Source organism: Schistocerca nitens, chromosome 1 (assembly GCF_023898315.1).
Source record: "Schistocerca nitens isolate TAMUIC-IGC-003100 chromosome 1, iqSchNite1.1, whole genome shotgun sequence".
Taxonomy (NCBI): Eukaryota; Metazoa; Arthropoda; class Insecta; order Orthoptera; family Acrididae; genus Schistocerca; species Schistocerca nitens.
This window is the reverse complement of record NC_064614.1, coordinates 551,055,108-551,074,339: the sequence shown is the minus strand read 5'-3', so window position 1 is coordinate 551,074,339 and position 19,232 is coordinate 551,055,108. Positions and strand designations below refer to the sequence as shown.

The following is a 19,232-nucleotide window of genomic DNA, read 5'->3' as shown; positions in this document are numbered from 1 at the left end:
CTCCAAAAGCTTGCCAGTTGTAACCGTCTTTGTGTGTTCTGCCGCCACTTGGTAAGTAGATTTTTTATCTGTCCAATTAAATAATTTTGCCAATAATCGATTGTTTTCATTATTTTCTTGCTTGTGTGATGCTTTTCGCAATTTACCCATCATCAAATATCCAGGAGCGAATACTGCAGTTAGATATGGCATGTCAAGTTGTATGTGGGTATCTGATGAGGGATAAATTCTGAAACCCATCATATGAGCAATAATGTAATTCTGTGCCTGATGTTTGACTTTTATTATTGTGACCCAGTCAGCCTGAATGAAGAACTACTGACTGTTTCAAGTTTCACATCAGGTAACAATTGATGAAAGAAATATTTTTTGTCATGTGATACAATTACAAATTAACAGTTTCCGGAATTTTTCCCCTTTGCTTCATTCGGGTCTCATTCCATCATTCTAGATAAATGTGAGGTACCATTGTGTTTTCATGAAATAGTTTGTGAGTACTGAAACATGTGGCATAAATGGCTGTATCCTTTGATTGCATTGACATAGAAGCTTCAGTTTTTTAAACTGCCAAGGGGCCATAGACTTCAGTATGTGACATATATTTCAGCTTGATACGTATACCTGTTCCTGAGAAAAAGGGTTTTTAACAGTCGTGCAGACAGATGGACAACAAAGCGATCCTATAAGGTTTCTGTTTTTACTGACTGAGGCACTGACCCCTAAAAATAAGAGACTTGTGGGAAATCAGAAAAAATACTGAAATAAGGCAGAATGCTTTGCCTAATCCTGCAGGATCTCGGCGCAAATAATAGTAATAGTAATAATAATAATAATAATAATAATAATAATAATAATATTATTCCCGTGGAGGCCCGGGAAAGGAATAGGCCTCCGGTATGTTCTGCCAGTCGTAAAAGGCGACGAAAAGAACAGACCACTAATAGGGCTAACCCCCCTTTTAGTGTGATTACTTGGTTCAGGACAGAACTAAAGAAGCCTCGGACAAGCGCCGTCATGGTCAGGGACGACGCTTGAACCCTATGCCCGCCCACAATGGTAACGACACTGCTAGCCAACTGGAAAATGATTTAAATCCAAATAGAGGTGTTTTGCAGGATATGCTTCCTGCAACCACCCTAGAAGGAAAACAAAGACAGAGGATGAGATGGTCAGATGAAGTTAATCGACACCTCATGTTCTGTTATTACCAAGCAACAAACCTAGGAACCAACACAACTGGATACAGATCACAAGTACACACAACATTTATTACCAGATACCCAGAATTAAAATTTTTAACAGAACAACGACTAGCTGATCAGATCCGTGTAATAATCAAAAATAACAGGATACCCCAGTCAGAATTAGAAAACATCAAACAACAAGTACAACAAATACTAGAACAAAATAATGTGCAATCAGAAGAAGAAGAAGAAAATACAGTAATGGACTCAAACATCCCAGAGCAAACAAACAAAGAACAACACACATCAATTAAACAATCAGAGGAAAACGACATCTTAAGACAGCCACCAGAACAAGCACAAATAGAACACGAAGTGACACACATGTTAGATATAGAAGAGAAATTTCAGCTGACATATATAGAATACAAAGACACAAATACAGACATTAGACCATTCTTGCATAGACCACCAAATAACCCACAAGTCGAAACAACAATAACAACTATCAACACAATCATACACAACAAAATAAATGAAAATACAACAATGGAAGAGTTACAACTACTGGTTTATGTAGGAGCACTCACTACACTAAATATACACACTAGGCAGAGATCAGAACCAACCAACACACAGAAGAAACCCACAAAACCAGCATGGCAACACAGACTACAGATCAGAATAGAAAAACTGAGAAAAGACATCGGACAGCTAACACAATTTATAAGAAATGAAATATCAGACAAAAAACGAAAAAGGTTAGGTAAAATCTCACAACAAGAAGCAATGGAGCAATTAGATGAAAAGAAGCAGAAGTTACAAGCATTGGCCAAACGACTTAGAAGATACAAAAAAAGTGAAAATAGAAGGAAACAAAACCAAACATTCAACACAAACCAAAAGAAATTTTACCAGACAATAGATAACACACACATTAAAATAGACAATCCACCAAACATAACAGACATGGAACACTTCTGGAGCAACATATGGTCAAACCCGGTACAACATAACAGGCATGCACGGTGGATACAAGCAGAAACAGACTCATACAAGATGATACCACAAATGCCTGAAGTGATAATTTTGCAACATGAAGTCACCCGAGCAATTAATTCTACGCACAATTGGAAAGCCCCTGGAAATGATAAAATAGCAAATTTCTGGCTAAAGAAGTTCACCTCAACACATTCACATCTAACTAAATTATTTAACAGTTACATTGCAGACCCATACACATTCCCTGATACACTTACACATGGAATAACCTATCTGAAACCTAAAGATCAAGCAGACACAGCAAACCCAGCTAAATATCGCCCCATAACATGCCTACCAACAATCTACAAAATATTAACTTCAGTCATTACACAGAAATTAATGACACATACAACACAGAACAAAATTATAAATGAAGAACAAAAAGGCTGTTGCAAAGGAGCACGAGGATGTAAAGAGCAACTGATAATAGATGCAGAGGTGACATATCAAGCTAAAACTAAACAAAGGTCACTACACTACGCATACATTGATTACCAAAAAGCTTTTGATAGTGTACCCCACTCATGGTTACTACAGATATTGGAAATATACAAAGTAGATCCTAAATTGATGCAGTTCCTAAACATAGTTATGAAAAACTGGAAAACCACACTTAATATCCAAACAAACTCTAATAATATCACATCACAGCCAATACAGATTAAGCGTGGAATATACCAAGGAGACTCATTAAGTCCTTTCTGGTTCTGCCTTGCTCTGAACCCACTATCCAACATGCTAAACAATACAAATTATGGATACAATATTACTGGAACATACCCACACAAAATCACACATTTGCTATACATGGATGATCTAAAACTACTGGCAGCAACCAATCAACAACTCAACCAATTACTAAAGATAACAGAAGGATTCAGCAATGATATAAGTATGGCTTTTGGAACAGACAAATGTAAGAAAAATAGCATAGTCAAGGGAAAACACACTAAACAAGAAGATTACATATTGGATAACCACAGCGACTGCATAGAAGCGATGGAAGAAACGGATGCCTATAAATATCTAGGATACAGGCAAAAAATAGGAATAGATAATACAAATATTAAAGAAGAACTAAAAGAAAAATATAAGGCAAAAAATAGGAATAGATAATACAAATATTAAAGAAGAACTAAAAGAAAAATATAGACAAAGACTAACAAAAATACTGAAAACAGAACTGACAGCAAGAAACAAGACAAAAGCTATAAATACTTATGCCATACCAATATTGACCTACTCATTTGGAGTAGTGAAATGGAGTAACACAGACCTAGAAGCACTCAATACACTTACACGATCACAATGCCACAAATATAGAATACATCACATACATTCAGCAACAGAAAGATTCACATTAAGCAGAAAGGAAGGAGGAAGGGGATTTATCGACATAAAAAACCTACATTATGGACAGGTAGACAATTTAAGAAAATTCTTTCTAGAACGAGCAGAAACTAGCAAAATACACAAGGCAATCACTCATATAAATACATCGGCTACACCACTGCAATTTCATAACCACTTCTACAACCCTTTAGATCACATAACATCAACAGATACGAAGAAAGCAAATTGGAAAAAGAAAACACTTCATGGCAAGCACCCATATCATCTAACACAGCCACACATCGATCAAGACGCATCCAACACATGGCTAAGAAAAGGCAATATATACAGTGAGACAGAAGGATTCATGATTGCAATACAGGATCAAACAATAAACACCAGGTATTTCAGCAAGCATATTATTAAAGATCCCAATACCACAACAGATAAATGCAGACTTTGTAAACAACAAATAGAAACAGTAGATCACATCACAAGCGGATGTACAATACTAGCAAATACAGAATACCCCAGAAGACATGACAATGTCGCAAAAATAATACATCAACAGCTTGCCTTACAACATAAACTTATAAAACAACACGTTCCTACATACAAGTATGCACCACAAAATGTACTGGAGAATGATGAATACAAATTATACTGGAACAGAACCATTATAACAGATAAAACAACGCCACATAACAAACCTGACATCATACTCACCAATAAAAAGAAGAAATTAACACAACTAATCGAAATATCCATACCCAATACAACAAATATACAAAAGAAAACAGGAGAAAAAATTGAAAAATACATCCAACTGGCTGAGGAAGTCAAAGACATGTGGCATCAGGATAAAGTTGACATTATACCAATTATACTATCAACTACAGGAGTCATACCACACAATATCCACCAATACATCAATGAAATACAGCTACATCCAAACATATATATACAATTACAGAAATCCGTAATTATTGATACATGTTCAATTACCCGAAAGTTCCTAAATGCAATATAACATATACCGTACAGCAAAAAGGAAGTGACGCTTGATAAAGGTCCGCGTCACTCCATTCCTCACCAGACTTAACGTCTGAGAAAGTAAAGATAATAATAATAATAATATAATAATAATATCCAGTGTGATGTAGCAGTTAATTGGTGAGCCATCTGATTCATGTGTGTACAGATTCCTTTTATTTCTATAATTGCCTGTTTGACTTCGGAGAAACATGATTCTTATATGTAGCGTGATTCTGTAGATCACACTGCATGCTATGATCATGCTATTTCCAAATTTATTGAGCTGTATTAGGCCACTAATGCTGAGGCAAGGATCTTAAATATGCATTATGCGGAGTTACTAGGTAGCAAATAAATAACAACACTGCAAAAGAATCATCACATACTATTAATGGCAGCACAAATAAATGAATAATGTTCCAGATAAATACAAGTAGATTAATGCCAAAACACTTCTTTTTTACGCCAACCACATCTGAAATTATAGTGTTTGGTATGTCAAAAAATCAAACCACAGAGATATTTTAATGCAAATATGGGATAAAGCTCTAGTGACCTGTAGAGGGCAGTGACAGTGGGTCATTGGCACCCAGTGCTTTTTTCCTACATATAATCACCGATGTGCGTGGCCAGCAGGCATACAAAAATAAAAAAAAAAAAAAAATACATGCTGTAATGTGAAAAAGGCAGATTTAGCTTCTACAATTTCTAGAAACACTCATTTTTATAATAATGTAGATTGAGGATTACTCCTGAGGTGCATTACACTATCACTCATCCAAAATAAATTGAGAAATGTAATGTTTGCTTAATGCACTTGGGGACTCAATTTTAAAGAACTTCCAAGTGGAACTTCTATGAATTATCTGTCATCACAGTGTTGACTGATCCTTTCAACAGTAAAGGATCAAATTTCTAGCAAGTGTCTGGAGTTTTGTATCAGATTCACTTCTGGTACAACACTGAAGAGCACAATGGCTCAGAATTTTGTCCTTCGTGACAACAGATTCTAGGAACAATGCAATCACCTTTAGGAGCAGTGAGGCCAGATTTAGGTGTCCAATAATAAATCAACTAAGAAGAGTGTTGAGATGATACCTGATTTCCTTCAACATTCAATCCAGTCTGAGCGTGTGATCTGTTGGTATTAACTTCATTACTGACGTGATATTAAATCATAATTTTTCTTTCCTTTAATAGTAAATAAGTTGTTAACATCAGTGTTAAATCTTTATGTGAGCACACTCCTGATACCATATTCAGACAAGGAAGTTCCCAGTGGAATGGTGCCCACAATTTATAAGTTGTCTTTACTAAATAGTAGAATATACTTTCATGTTGATCATATTTTTTGGATACTGTATTTGATTTTCTGTCATACAAAAGACATTATAATTTCACACTATGTTGATTACATGGTAGTGTCAAAATTAGATCGATGAGAATCTTGAGTTGTTTTTTAATAATACTGTTAGTCATAAGTACCATCAGCAGAGGCTCGTGTGATGATCCCATCACTATAAAGCATCATTTTTCTCGTGGAGTGTTTAGGAGGTATCTAAATAATCTTGTGTATTCCACCATTAACGTTGCACAGTTTGACTATGTTCCAGTGATCTCATTGCTCAGTTTTGTTTCCTTATGTTCTTAATGAGTGGGAAACAAATATTGTTAGGTAATAAACAGCTAACTGTCATTTACAATTTTTGCTCTGCATCAGTGGTTGATTTACTTTTTCAGATTTCTAGCTGAGCTGATGAGTCCATTTTTAAACAAAACATTTCATCAACATATTGTGTGAAAAAAAATGGAGCTGTCAGCTAACTAAAACTATACCATCAATTAGCTCTTCATTTATAATTTCTGAGACTTTTATCAGAAATGTTGATTTTTTTTCATTTTGCCTGTATGTAAATTTACATTTATTTATTATTAGAGATGAGTCAGTAAAGGAATTACTTGATTATTGGTGCATAGGTCTTTCTGCGCTGAGCACGAAGTTGATCCGCAAGCCAAGCCTAGAACGTGAACTGGCTGGGCCTCACCGTGGATCACCAGCATTGGACAGTGGAGCAGGCTCTTCACGCTCTGATAGCCCAGGCCAAGGTCACCCTCACCCTCAGCTCAGCCGGCAGTACTCACCAAGTGCCTTTGCTGCTGCAGCAGCCGCTGCAGCAGCTGCAGCCGCCACTGAACCACCCCCACCAACGCCACCTATTGCAGCTGTTTCTTCAGTTCCTCCCCCTGTGCCACCTCCTCGATGCAGTTCAACCCCACCCCCTGTACCTCCACCCCCTCCTCACCATGTGCAGCAGCTCTTGAAGCGCATGTCACCAGCTCCTGTGCCTGTTGTACCATCACGCCCACCTCCGCAGCCACCTTGTCAGGTGTCAGTGTCTGTGCCTGTTGTCACACCTTCTGCACCATCAGCTACGAGGGGTACGAGTCCTACTTTAGTAACACCTTCAAGGCAGCAGCCAATGGTTGTTCAAAATGGTCCACAGGTAAATTTGTAATCTGCATAGTTTTTATATTTATTTACCGCACCATTTGATCTTCTTGAATAAGAATATCATAATCTTATCTATTACATTTCTAACAATTTATATTTTATCTGTTGTACATTGAAAACAATTTTAAAATGTTGTGTATGATTTAAGAAATACCTCTGAAACAACCAGTAAACATATTTTTCCTAATGTCATCCATTATACCTCTTCTTAAATTCACTGGCTAAATGTGGCATTCAAATTCAGTTCTCATCAAAACTACAAAATATTTTTGACTGGGTGGCAGAAAGTTTTTAGTCGGTAAATATTTGGAGTTTAATGCCTGACAGTACATCATAACTTAATTTTGTTGGAAACAATATCACACTGCAGTGTGAACCACTCTTCTTTTTTTGCATCAACAGCCAGTGTCTTAATCATGTCACGCAAAGTTTATGCTTTTAATGTCTTTATTCTGAATCTTTCTGTAGAGTAACTCATTACTGCTCTTGAGGCTTATGTGCTTAATCTTTGCTTGTCCTTATGGTGAATGTTGTGACTTGTTGGTGTAGTAAACTTGATATACTGTTTGTAATACATTTTTAGTACTGTAGAGGTTAAGTGATGCATGACCTCAGTGGTGGGTGGGGGAGCTGGGCTGCTACTGGCCAGGAAGGTGTTCTACTCTCCGCCTTAGGTGTGTTAGCAGCAGTGTGGTGTAGGTACCTGGTAATTTGTCTGACATCCAGTGATAAAAACAGCATTTTCTATGTTAATTTATTTGGTGTCGGAATACATCATTCGAGGTTGTACTAGGTTGCATCAGCACAGCCCAAGGCGTATGCTGGTCTCAATTGGTGAAGCACATTGAGACCAGCAAGTGACCTCCGGTCACAATCAGCATACTTCGTTGCCCCTGTGTGACAGGCAGCAGCTAAGATGAGTATACATGGTCATCACTCTAGCGGAGTGGCACTGAGTCAGGTCTTCAGGCAGGGTGGTATGTGATGGTCAGAGAATGCAGCCATCCCTACTGATACTGATACACAGCTTATGTTATTGCAGGATATTGCAGTGTGTGCAGAGCCACACTGTGGGCACCTTGTGGGCAGTAGCGGCTCGCAGAGGTGGTGTGTGCCCACATGTGATTGTGGGTGGGCTTCAGAGTGGCCCATGCACGAACCACAGAACCTTGGGCTCTGTGGTGCCCAAGGTTGACAGCCTGCAGTGGATGGAAGTTATCCAGCATGTGACAAACAGACTGGAAGGCTCCAAATCGGTAGCAATCACACTTAGGCAGAGATAGCAAGGTCGCAGCTATTGAAGGCAGCATCTGTGATTTGAGGTTTGACCAGCATAAACTTCACCTCATAGCAGGCTGCATGTGGTGATTGATATTGTTTGTGTAAAATGGGCAGTATTTATGTGAGCTCGGTCTGCCACCATTTCTGGAATGGCAGTACCATCCGACCAACAGAACCGCTGCTTGAGACATACTCATTGGGAAATCATGACATCACTTCCTTGGTGGCCCAATCCTTCAACTTTGTTAACTTAACTGCAGCTTTGGCTTAAGTAGACTCAGTCTGCACAAAGAAGGATCAAGACTACACTGACACCTGAAACCAAGACACATTACCACAACTCTGTTGTGCTGGCTACTACAGTACTGCTGCACATACAGGAGCATCTGCTCTGCGATAATGCATCCTCTCTGAGTTTGTATTAGCCCACTGATCTTTCCTTACCTTTTGGCCATGGATATTACTACATTGAACCACCACATGGCATATATAGAGAACAAACTAAAAATAAAATTGAAAACTCTTTCCTATTAACAAATTCTGTAACAATTCAACTTAAACAGGAAATGGTCCTGTGTAATTGATCTCTCATGCTTGGTACTTCTTCCTGTTTATCTGGTGGTTTTTTAACTTACTGTTTGGTGCACATCCATTGGTATCTTGACTTTATAACAAAAGTTTACCTTACATTTTTCCAGGAAATTTATCGCTAAATGTATAGTGACATGCAACTCGCATATGGCACTACTAGTACCCACTACGGTAGTCTCATTGATTTCCCTTACTTTAATGCTAATTACAGGTTGACTCATTTTTGCAGTGCTGTGTTCTGTTGTACCTCGCACTACTATATCATGTGCATTAAGTTGTTCGCCTGCTGTTTGATTGGTTTATCCTCTGCGAGGGATGAATCTTGCGACTGTATGTCATTGGCAACAGCTTCCCCCAGTTGGATTTCCACCATGCACTGCCAAAGATCACTATTCACATTACTCTTTCTCTTAAGCTCAGTAAACAAAATATTGCAAGTGTCGTCAATTTTATGAACCTCCCCATCTGCAGATGACCACTTATGGAGGGATTCAGTGTGGTCAGCCCAGTCACTAGTACATCTACATCACATGTGTATACATACTACGCTAGCCATTGCACGCTACATGGCAAAAGGTACGCTGTACCACTTCTAGACATTTCCTGTCCTGTTCCATTTGCAAATAGGGTGAGGGATAAACAACTGTCTTTATTCCTTGGTATGAACCCTAATTTCTAGTACCTTGTCTTTATGGTCCATATGTGAAATATTTGTTGGCGGAAGTAGAATCTTTCTGCAGTCAGCTTCAAATACTGGTTCTCTAAATTTTCTCAATAGTATTCCTTGGAAAGAACATAGCTTCACATCCAGTGATTCCCATTTAGTTCCCAAAGTATCTCAATAACAGTTGGATATTGTTCGATCCTACTGGTAACAAATCTAGCTGCCCACCTATTGTTTCAAAGTCTTCTTTTAATCTGAACTGGTACAGGTCCCAAACACTTGAGCAGTGCTCAAGAATAGGTCGTACTAGGGGGCAAATTCATATAAAACTTGTTTCACAAAGCGCTTAGCATCCAGCGCACGTTGGTCTATCGATTATTCGTATGACTTTGAAACGTGTCCCTGTCGGGTTTTGAATATTGTTGAACACATTCTAAGTTGATTTCTGAATGAATCATAAGTTGATTTGTGAATGCGTTCATAGTGCACGTGATGTCTCTGTCAGTGGAATCCTCGTCACATCTAGAAATAAACTTTCCTGCAGACAAAAGCGGCTATATGAGCTGAGCAGAGTGTAGCTGAACGAAAGAAAGCCAACCACTGTCTGATTATGTGGTTGATAGGGTTTGCGAATGATGAGTGTTGTTACGATTACCTGTGAAATCCATAGATTTAGACTACTAGAGTGTAAATAAACTACTAACAGGAATAATAGGTAAGAAAGATACGTATTATAATCTCGGTGTATCCAAGAAAATGAAATTTTGACAGAAAACTTTTGGTCAGATCGCTATACTAGCAAGGGCCAGTTGTACAGTCTCCGGTTAGCAGCCACTTTGTCTGTTCTGGAAGTAGCATGGAAAACGCGTTGTACGAACACGTAACAATGCCTAACCGGAGAATAATCGCAGGATAACTAAACTGATGATTCTGGCAGAGTTAGTGTAGTTAACCGGCGAATAAGCTTTGACATTGGCAGGAATAGATACAAAATTAGTGATGACAACATTGTTTGTTAGAATGAGGAAGGAGAAGAAACCGGGACATCACACAAATTATGGAAGAATAAGACGATTCCAAATTTCTATAAAAATTTCACACTACTACTTTTCGATCTCATGCTTGAGAAACTGGAGCGTATGAATGAAGTGTAAAACTGTTTCCTAATTAAAGCTTTTTGCTTGTAGTAGGCCTAATAGGCATTTGATATTGGTACTTTGTGAATTATAATCTGCCATGTTATAAAAATGACCATTTGTGCCAAAACAGTCTTGTTTATTTGGCGAGTGTTACAATTGCTGCAGTATTATAAAGGCCTATTTTGTTTTATCTCGCAGACAGTGACAAAATATAGGTAATCAGGTTGAGAAACCACACCAGTCTTGGGCCTATTTGTAGTTACAGCTTTTTCAGTATTAGACAACGACATTTCGGTTTTTCATGTAGCAAAACGTTTGACGAACTTTGATGAGGTAACAGATCCTTTTGCAGAAAGGAAAGCACGCCATGTAGAGCTGTAGCAAGATTAGAGAGAAAAAAATTCTAGGAGCTAAGGATTGAAGAAATGTGTACTGTCTTGCTTGTCTCTTCTCTTTTCTTTACTGGCTTTATGTATCCTATACTTAATTTTATGTAACACGAAGCAGCAAGTTGTTAACTAATAGAGAATAAAGAGTGCAAATTTTCTGAATAGTTTTTTTTTTAAAAAAGAGGGGCTGGATGTCAAACTGGCCGACTGGAAGCAGGAGAGGCACCTCAGGACATTTTAATTTCTGCTGTCCTGAATATAGTTTGATAGCATCCAGTACAAAATGTACACATTTCAATTCCACAGACCGAAATACAGTGACGTGCGATAGAAGAATGCTGTGTGAAGCGGTGTGGCGCTGCACTTTGGCACACTTAAGATCAGATAACATGTCTTACAGTTCCTCGGACACGTATATTTTATGTATCAGTCTTCAGAAAGATGTGCACTACATAGTGAACGTATTTTTGAAAATTCGATTTTTTAAAAATTTTGATGTCCTATCTCAAATGCTCAAGGGACACCACTATCTACTATTGCCCCAGTTCAGAAATATCGTAGATACGGGTCTGATGCGCAGAGCAGTCTGAGTTATAATCGGGAAGCGAGTAGTCTCCATGTGACCCGTGTTTACATTTAGTGATTTTGCCGTTTCCTCATTGTCTACTGCACTCACGTCAAATGAAAACAAAATTGATTTCTTTGGCCGGGAGCTATCATGTGACTTAAAATACATTCACATAATTACGGAAGGCTAAAATACGTTATTAGTTTCAGATTTTATTTTATTTGCACCTTTCTTACAATCAAGCATTAATTGCCACGCAGAACAATGAAGTTATTTTTATCGGTTTACTGAAGAAATTTTCTTTATTAATCTTTTCCGCTGAGGCAGTCAATATATTTGGAACAAAGTGTTTAATTTCAAACTATTGGCTAGTTTCAACTGTTCGGTGCATTTCAAGTGTACGTTTTCATCTTCTAGCACGTATGGCATTATGCCATAACAAAAAACCAGACATGAGATAACAAAGTACTGGTACCCAAGGAAATTTACATCTCGAAACCACATTGAAAAGCTTAACATCAGGTCGATGCCTACTTCACTGGGAATCTGGGACTCATTTAAAAATCAGGTCTTTGATGACGAGCCACACAAGATCACACTTTTATGTCATTATTAAAAAAATTACTGGCACATTTGTGTGATATATCTTAAAATGTAATACGTGCATAAAAGACCAGCATTATATGTGAAAGCTTAGCTTCTGTTGCAGCGCATTGGCCTTAGAGACCAATATTATATGTGAAAGCTTTGTTTTTCTTGTAGAACATTATATATATTAATTTAAACCATTAACTTTTCCTGTTCGTGTGTTCGCACTACTTAACAGTGATGTTGCTATTGGCTGACTAAACCACGTGTCCGAAGCTCTGAATATCCGCTGTCATCGGCTGGCGAGATCACGTGACATGAGCTGTGACTAGCTTACAAATACGCATCGCAATCTCGATTTCAATGCTTCGGAAAGTAACATATGGTGTTTGGTGGAATTCGAATTTATACTTTCGTAATACGAAAATATGCAGCGTACATGTTACTGCACATCAAACGTCTTTCCAGAAGGTGTTTTTTCGCTGAGCTTCATTTTCTATAGTGCCGGGAAATTCTACGCCCATGTATAAAACCATAACCATTCAAAGGATTGATAAGTTATAGTGTTCCGTGAAAAAATATACTGTCAATTAATAGGGAAAAGCTATGTTTCCACCCAGGAGAAAGTGTATTTTTAACCGGGAAATCCGGGAATTTTTTTTCCTTGTCCATGTATACACCCTGTAGGTTAAAGTTGCCTTCAACTAGTATCACATGGTCTTGGTACTTAGGTGGTGCTGACCGTAGACTTTCTTTGAATAACTCTAGAAGTGTCAAAGTGCAATCGGGTGGCCGGTAAAAAAAATCCAAGAATTAACTTGGTTCCACCTAGACCTGTTACACACAACCAAATTACTTCACTCACACACGATTTTGACCTCAATAGAGGAAATATTTTTGTCAGCTGCGGTGAACACTCCCTCTCCTATGGCATCTAATCCGTCTTTCTGATACATGTTCTATGACTCGCTAAATATCTCGGAGCTTTCTGCTTCAGGTTTCAGCCAGCTCTAGGTCTCAAGAATAATTTGAGTAAATAAATTTCCTGGTGGAAAGTAAATACATGTAACATTGTTACGAATACTTCAACAATTTACCGATAAAATTTTGACAGTTGAAGTGTCTGTAGTGTGTATCAGCTGACGAGTGTTCATCAGAATATCTCAAACTACTGCCTAGCCTATAAAAAGCCCATGTGCACCCCACAAATACTCTGCTACCTGAGTAGGTGCTTCCTGTGTGTAGTGCACCCCTGACCTATCAAGGGGAATCCTACAAATCCCCACCTGATAATGCGGGGCTAGATATCTGCTGCCAAGACAGTCATAGAGTCAACGAAGCCTTCGCTTCAGACCCTCTACTCAGCTCCAAACCACAGGACCCTGCTTGACTTTGGGAACAATGCTGCAAATTACGAGCTTTGTTTGCAGCCCATGTGTGGGGGCAGCAGCTTTCACCACTTCCACCAGCCATATGTATGAACTGGCCTCAGAACCCATGCAACTGGCGTCTTTAGTGCCGACATGAGCGACAACTTGTAGATGACTGCACTCTGCATGCTCAACAGTGGCAGCAAGGCTGTGTCCACATCTCGGATGAGGCCCCCTGGCAGACATACCAAGTGCACATTGGCTTTCTTTCCAGCTCTGAATGCTATCTTCCTAGGGGCTCCATAATGTGCCTAACATGGAGCTCCCGATAACTATAGTTGGAATCACAAATGATGGCGGTCGAGTTTAGGCTTGTTCTGCGCACCTATGACATGTTTTTTCCGACACCCAGTGAGCATTCAATAGTGTTCTCTGCAGTCTGCTGTGAATGTCATATCCAGTGTGAATATTAAACATGATTGTAGTGAGTTATTTAGTGCATTTTTATTCCATTACCTGAGAGTTGTCACTGCTGATGGTGGTGATAAGCAACAAATTCCGCACAAGCAAACGAGAGACATAATTTGCCGTATACATGTTTTTTTCAAGTGCAAAGAACGTGTACACGCTTAACGCAGTTGTCACATGCAACAGGCAACAATGCAATCTCTGCCCATGTTTCAAACTGCCCCAACCGCCATCGTTTGTGGATTGGACTATAGCAAATCCCTGCCCACAAGTGCTTGCTTGTACCCTGCTGAAGGTATGACCACACATTCATTCACAATGCAATTAGGTGTGGCCAGATGGACAGCTTCCACATTGGCCCTCTGTCTCGAGCGATTCAAATGTGTTACCACCTGCCACTCACCCTGCTGTGAGGTTGATGTCTGACATCCTGTCATAAAACCGGTAGTCTCATGTATTCTTTATTTTGTCTCAGCGTCAGTATATGTCAGTCAAGGTGGTGCTAGGTGGTGGTCAGTGGTCCAGGGCTGAAATAGGTTTTGATCAGTGAAGCATACTTAGATCAACAAGCGACCTCCTCTCATGGCCAGTGTTCAGTGTTGTCACTGTGCAGCAGGCAGCAGGTGAGGAAAGACTACATGGTCAGCACTCCAACCATGTAGCACTAGTCAGATCTTGATGTAGGGTGGTATGTGGCAGGCAGAGAAGTCAGCCATGCTAACTAGTACTGATGTGCAGTTTATTGAAGGGTGAACCATACCATGCAGAGCCAAATTGTGCACCCCAGTGTGGATGGCAATGGCTCATGGGGCAATGGCAAGTAGTAGCAAAGTCTGCAAATACAGGCAATGGCAGCTAAAGCCCCTATTACATGGTGCACCAAAACCGTATGCCTATGTACCAGCGTACCAAGCGTGCATACCGAGCGAGGTGGCGCAGTGGTTAGATACTGGACTCACATTCGGGAGGATGACGGTTCAATCCCGCGTCCGGCCATTCTGATTTAGGTTTTCCGTGATTTCCCTAAATCGCTCCAGGCAAATGCCGGGATGGTTCCTTTGAAAGGGCACGGGCAAATTCCTTCCCCATTTTTCCCTAATCTGATGAGACCGATGACCTCACTGCCTGGTCTCCTTCCCCAAACAACCCAACCCAACCAAGCATGCATATTTGTAACTACAGACTGGTCCACATCGACGTTTTACACCATCCACACAGGATTACCTGGTGTGCATATGCAGTAGACGGTAATAATGCGCAAAATGCAAATAGAACTGTCTGATCTCTTGTAAAGTTGTTCATTCTACCACGCGAAACTCGAGGGAGACGGTGCGATTTACTGGAATGTCATTTATTTAAATTATTTCTGTGAGCTCAAGTTCCTGTTTAGTAAGAAATTATTGTAATTATTTTTATCATTATTTATGTTGTAATTTTTATTCTTTTATGATGGTTACTTCTGTTCTGAATTACAGACTCGACAGTTAGTTTTATATTATGACACTTGGTTACAAGGTGCTATACACACACACACACACACACACACACACACACACACACACTTGCACATGGAGGACCCACTCTTTTTTGGAGCTATTGCCCTGACAGTGACAATAAACCTTTGGATTAGAGCAGAATGATGACAAAAACGAAAAGCCAGTGCCTGGGCCACTAAGAGTTTTACAGTCTTTGTCTGTTGAATAATGTGTCTACTAATTTTCATAGTTTCACCTATTCTACTGCTAGATGGCTATCGCATTAGGCCAGTACCGTTCACGGTGGATCATCGTATAATACCCCGTTTGGCCCATGCACAAACGTAGGTGGCTTGCAATGGATGTAAGTTAGTCAGCGGGTGCCCCGCTGGCTGGAAGGCACCAAGTCAGCAGTAATTGGACTTAAGACGTGGATAACTGACTTGCAGCTAGTGCAGACAGTTGGCCAATTATGACATCATTGCCTTGCTGACCCAGTCCTTCTGCTGTGTCAACAGTACTGTAGTGCTGGTGTGCTGTGATGATGTCGCATCTTATCTTTTCAGGAGATCTGGGCGATGACTTCCGCAATTTAAGCATAGTCTGATTATGAATTCTTTCACAAGAAAACCCACCACTGACATTTCTAGTGCCATTATGCCATGAAATTTGTCTGCTGATGTGGTCACGGGTCTCTTCCACTAGGCTAAGAAATGCTGTGGTGCAACAGTACCTATACAAAACTTGAACTTAATTTTTTCGGCTTCATTACCATTGTTGACTGCAAACAAAACTCATATTTTGAGTTAGGGATTTAAATAGCACATTCAGGACATAGCTGCTGTTGTTGATTCTTTCTTGTTCACTGACTTCTGTTCCTCTGAGGGTAACAGATCTCTTGGATCAGCATAAAAAGGGTCTGTACAGGAGTTGCCTGCCATTGGTTGCATGAGACATTACGTCTCTTAGGCATCAGAAGTTGTCATATATCCACTTTAAACAGACACAAGCAGACATATCAGATATGTCTGCTTGTGTCTGTATATGTTCGGATGGATGTGTGTGTGTCTATATATATATATATATATATATATATATATATGAAGCAACCGTGGGTTGCGAAAGCTTGACTTTTGTGTGTGTGTTTGTATTTGTTAGTGTCTCTATCAACATACCAACGCTTTCGTTGAATATACATATAGATGTATTTGGATGAATATATATATATATATATATATATATATATATATATATATATATATATAATCTGTCCCTTTTTCCCCCTAAGGTAAGTCTTTCCGCTCCCGGGATTGGAATGACTCCTTACCCTCTCCCTTAAAACCCAGATCCTTTCGTCTTTCCCTCTCCTTCCCTCTTTCCTGATGAAGCAACCGTGGGTTGCGAAAGCTTGACTTTTGTGTGTGTGTTTGTATTTGTTAGTGTCTCTATCAACATACCAACGCTTTCGTTGAATATACATATAGATGTATTTGGATGAATATATGTCTGTACCACCTTCTGTAAGACCATGTATAGTTGCCTAAGCAAAGCCTTAGTGTATAAAGAATGCCATGTGTTATAAGTAATTTTTTATTTATATAGTATTGAGTTACTAACTGAAATATGTTTCATGTTATTGTACATTATTCTTTGAGGGCTAAGACAGATTTTATGCTCGTGTTTTGGATAGAGAACAATGTCATGAATGTTTCCATGAAAATAGTAAGCTTCAGTTACAGTATCGTACAGCCTGCTACATTCATATTACTTACTTGCTTAAATTGTAAATTTCATTTAAAACAGCAGTTATTTACATAATTTACAGGTGCAGCAGCAGCTGTCTCAGCAGATGCAGGCATTGAACCTGTATCCATCCAGTTCTACTGGAAGCAGTGGTGGACCAAGTGTTTCTGCTGCAGGCGGCAGTAGTGGTGGTAGTGGCTCCCTTTCTTCTGAACCACCACCCCCTTACCCTTTAGTACCTCCATCACCTACTGTACCCCCACCTCCACCATCATATACTGTATCCATTCAAAGTCGACAAAGCCCCACACAATCCCAGCAGGAATACAGGAAGAGCCCATCATCAGGAATCTACTCGGGTCCAGGATCAGCTGGCTCACCTAGCCCTGTTACAGTCTCTGTTGCCAGTCCTCCACCCTCAGCTTCATCTGTCGCTCGGCCGACACCTTTGTTAGCCTGGAGTGCACGTCAAGCGAAGACGCAACCTCCTATCATCATGCAATCTGTGAAGAGCACACAGGTTCAAAAACCAGTTCTACAGACAGCCATTGCCCCAACTGCACCCCCACCTACTGCACAGCCTCCAACTCAGTCACAGCCTCCACCCCCTTCGTATGCGTTGTCTTTGCAACAGAAGCAACAGCATGCAGTGGCTGCTGCTCAAAAACAGACTCCACCTCCTGTACCTGTACAACAGTCTTCTGTTGGTTCAGTCACCCCAAGCCAGGTATCTGTACCCACAACAGATCCTCCTAGCTATGCCATCACTATGCAAGCACTTGCCGCATCAAGAGGACATCATCACCATCCGTTGCCACCTCCACCGTATGGTCCACTACCGGGTGCTGATGACGGAGTTGTAGCAAGTGGTGCTCAGGTTTCCACTGTGGAAAGTGCAGCTACGCCACGTCCTTCACCAGCAGTCCAGCAAGCTGCAGGCCATAGTCATCACCCGCCACTGCAACGCAAGTTTTCACCAGCTGTTCCTGAAGGTGTGGTTCGTGCTGACAGTCCAGGATCAGTGCAGATTAATGACTGCAGACCATCACCTCAGCCTCCACTGCCTGCCTATCCTTCTGAGAACCCCCAGCAGACACCACCACTTCCACCCACCACCTCGTCTTCTGTAGCCAATAAGAACAAGGGTTCACAAGCAAATTCACAGAATGGAGGTGAACGAAGATCTGGACCAGCACCCCCACCGTATAAGATTGACCATCAGTCGCCCATACCAGAGCGTAAACATATTAGCAAAGAGAAAGAAGAAGAGCGCAGAGACTGCAAAGTGCGCAACTATTCCCCTCAAGCTTTCAAGTTCTTCATGGAACAACATGTAGAGAATGTGTTGAAATCACACAAACAGAGGTTAGTCCGCCGTATGCAATTGGAGACAGAAATGTCCAAAATAGGTTTGAGTGCAGAAGCACAGTGCCAGATGCGTAAAATGCTCTCACAAAAAGAATCAAACTATATTCGCCTAAAACGTGCCAAGATGGACAAGTCAATGTTCACAAAAATAAAACCAATTGGTGTTGGAGCATTTGGTGAAGTGGCTTTAGTGCGTAAAATTGATACCCATCACTTATATGCCATGAAAACTTTACGAAAAGCAGATGTTCTCAAGAGGAACCAAGTGGCTCATGTTAAAGCGGAAAGAGATATTCTTGCTGAAGCTGATAATGAGTGGGTTGTGAAACTGTATTATTCCTTCCAGGATAAGGACAATTTATATTTTGTTATGGACTACATTCCTGGAGGAGACTTAATGTCATTACTAATTAAATTGGGCATCTTTGAAGAACCTTTAGCCAGGTATGTCTTTTTTTCCTTTCTTTCTTTTTTTCCATTT

The 19,232-nt window shown here is 39.9% G+C and overlaps 1 protein-coding gene across 2 annotated transcripts in view; it reads left to right on the top strand.

Moving 5' to 3' along the window:
* Positions 1-19,232, top strand: part of LOC126254345 (serine/threonine-protein kinase Warts-like) — a 214,415-nt gene that overhangs the window by 135,570 nt on the left and 59,613 nt on the right. For both annotated transcript variants that reach the window (XM_049955304.1, XM_049955305.1), the window contains exons 4-5: positions 6,573-7,099; positions 17,466-19,195. In XM_049955304.1, coding sequence (XP_049811261.1) covers positions 6,573-7,099; positions 17,466-19,195 — 2,257 coding nt within the window. The remainder of the gene's footprint in view (positions 1-6,572; positions 7,100-17,465; positions 19,196-19,232) is intronic.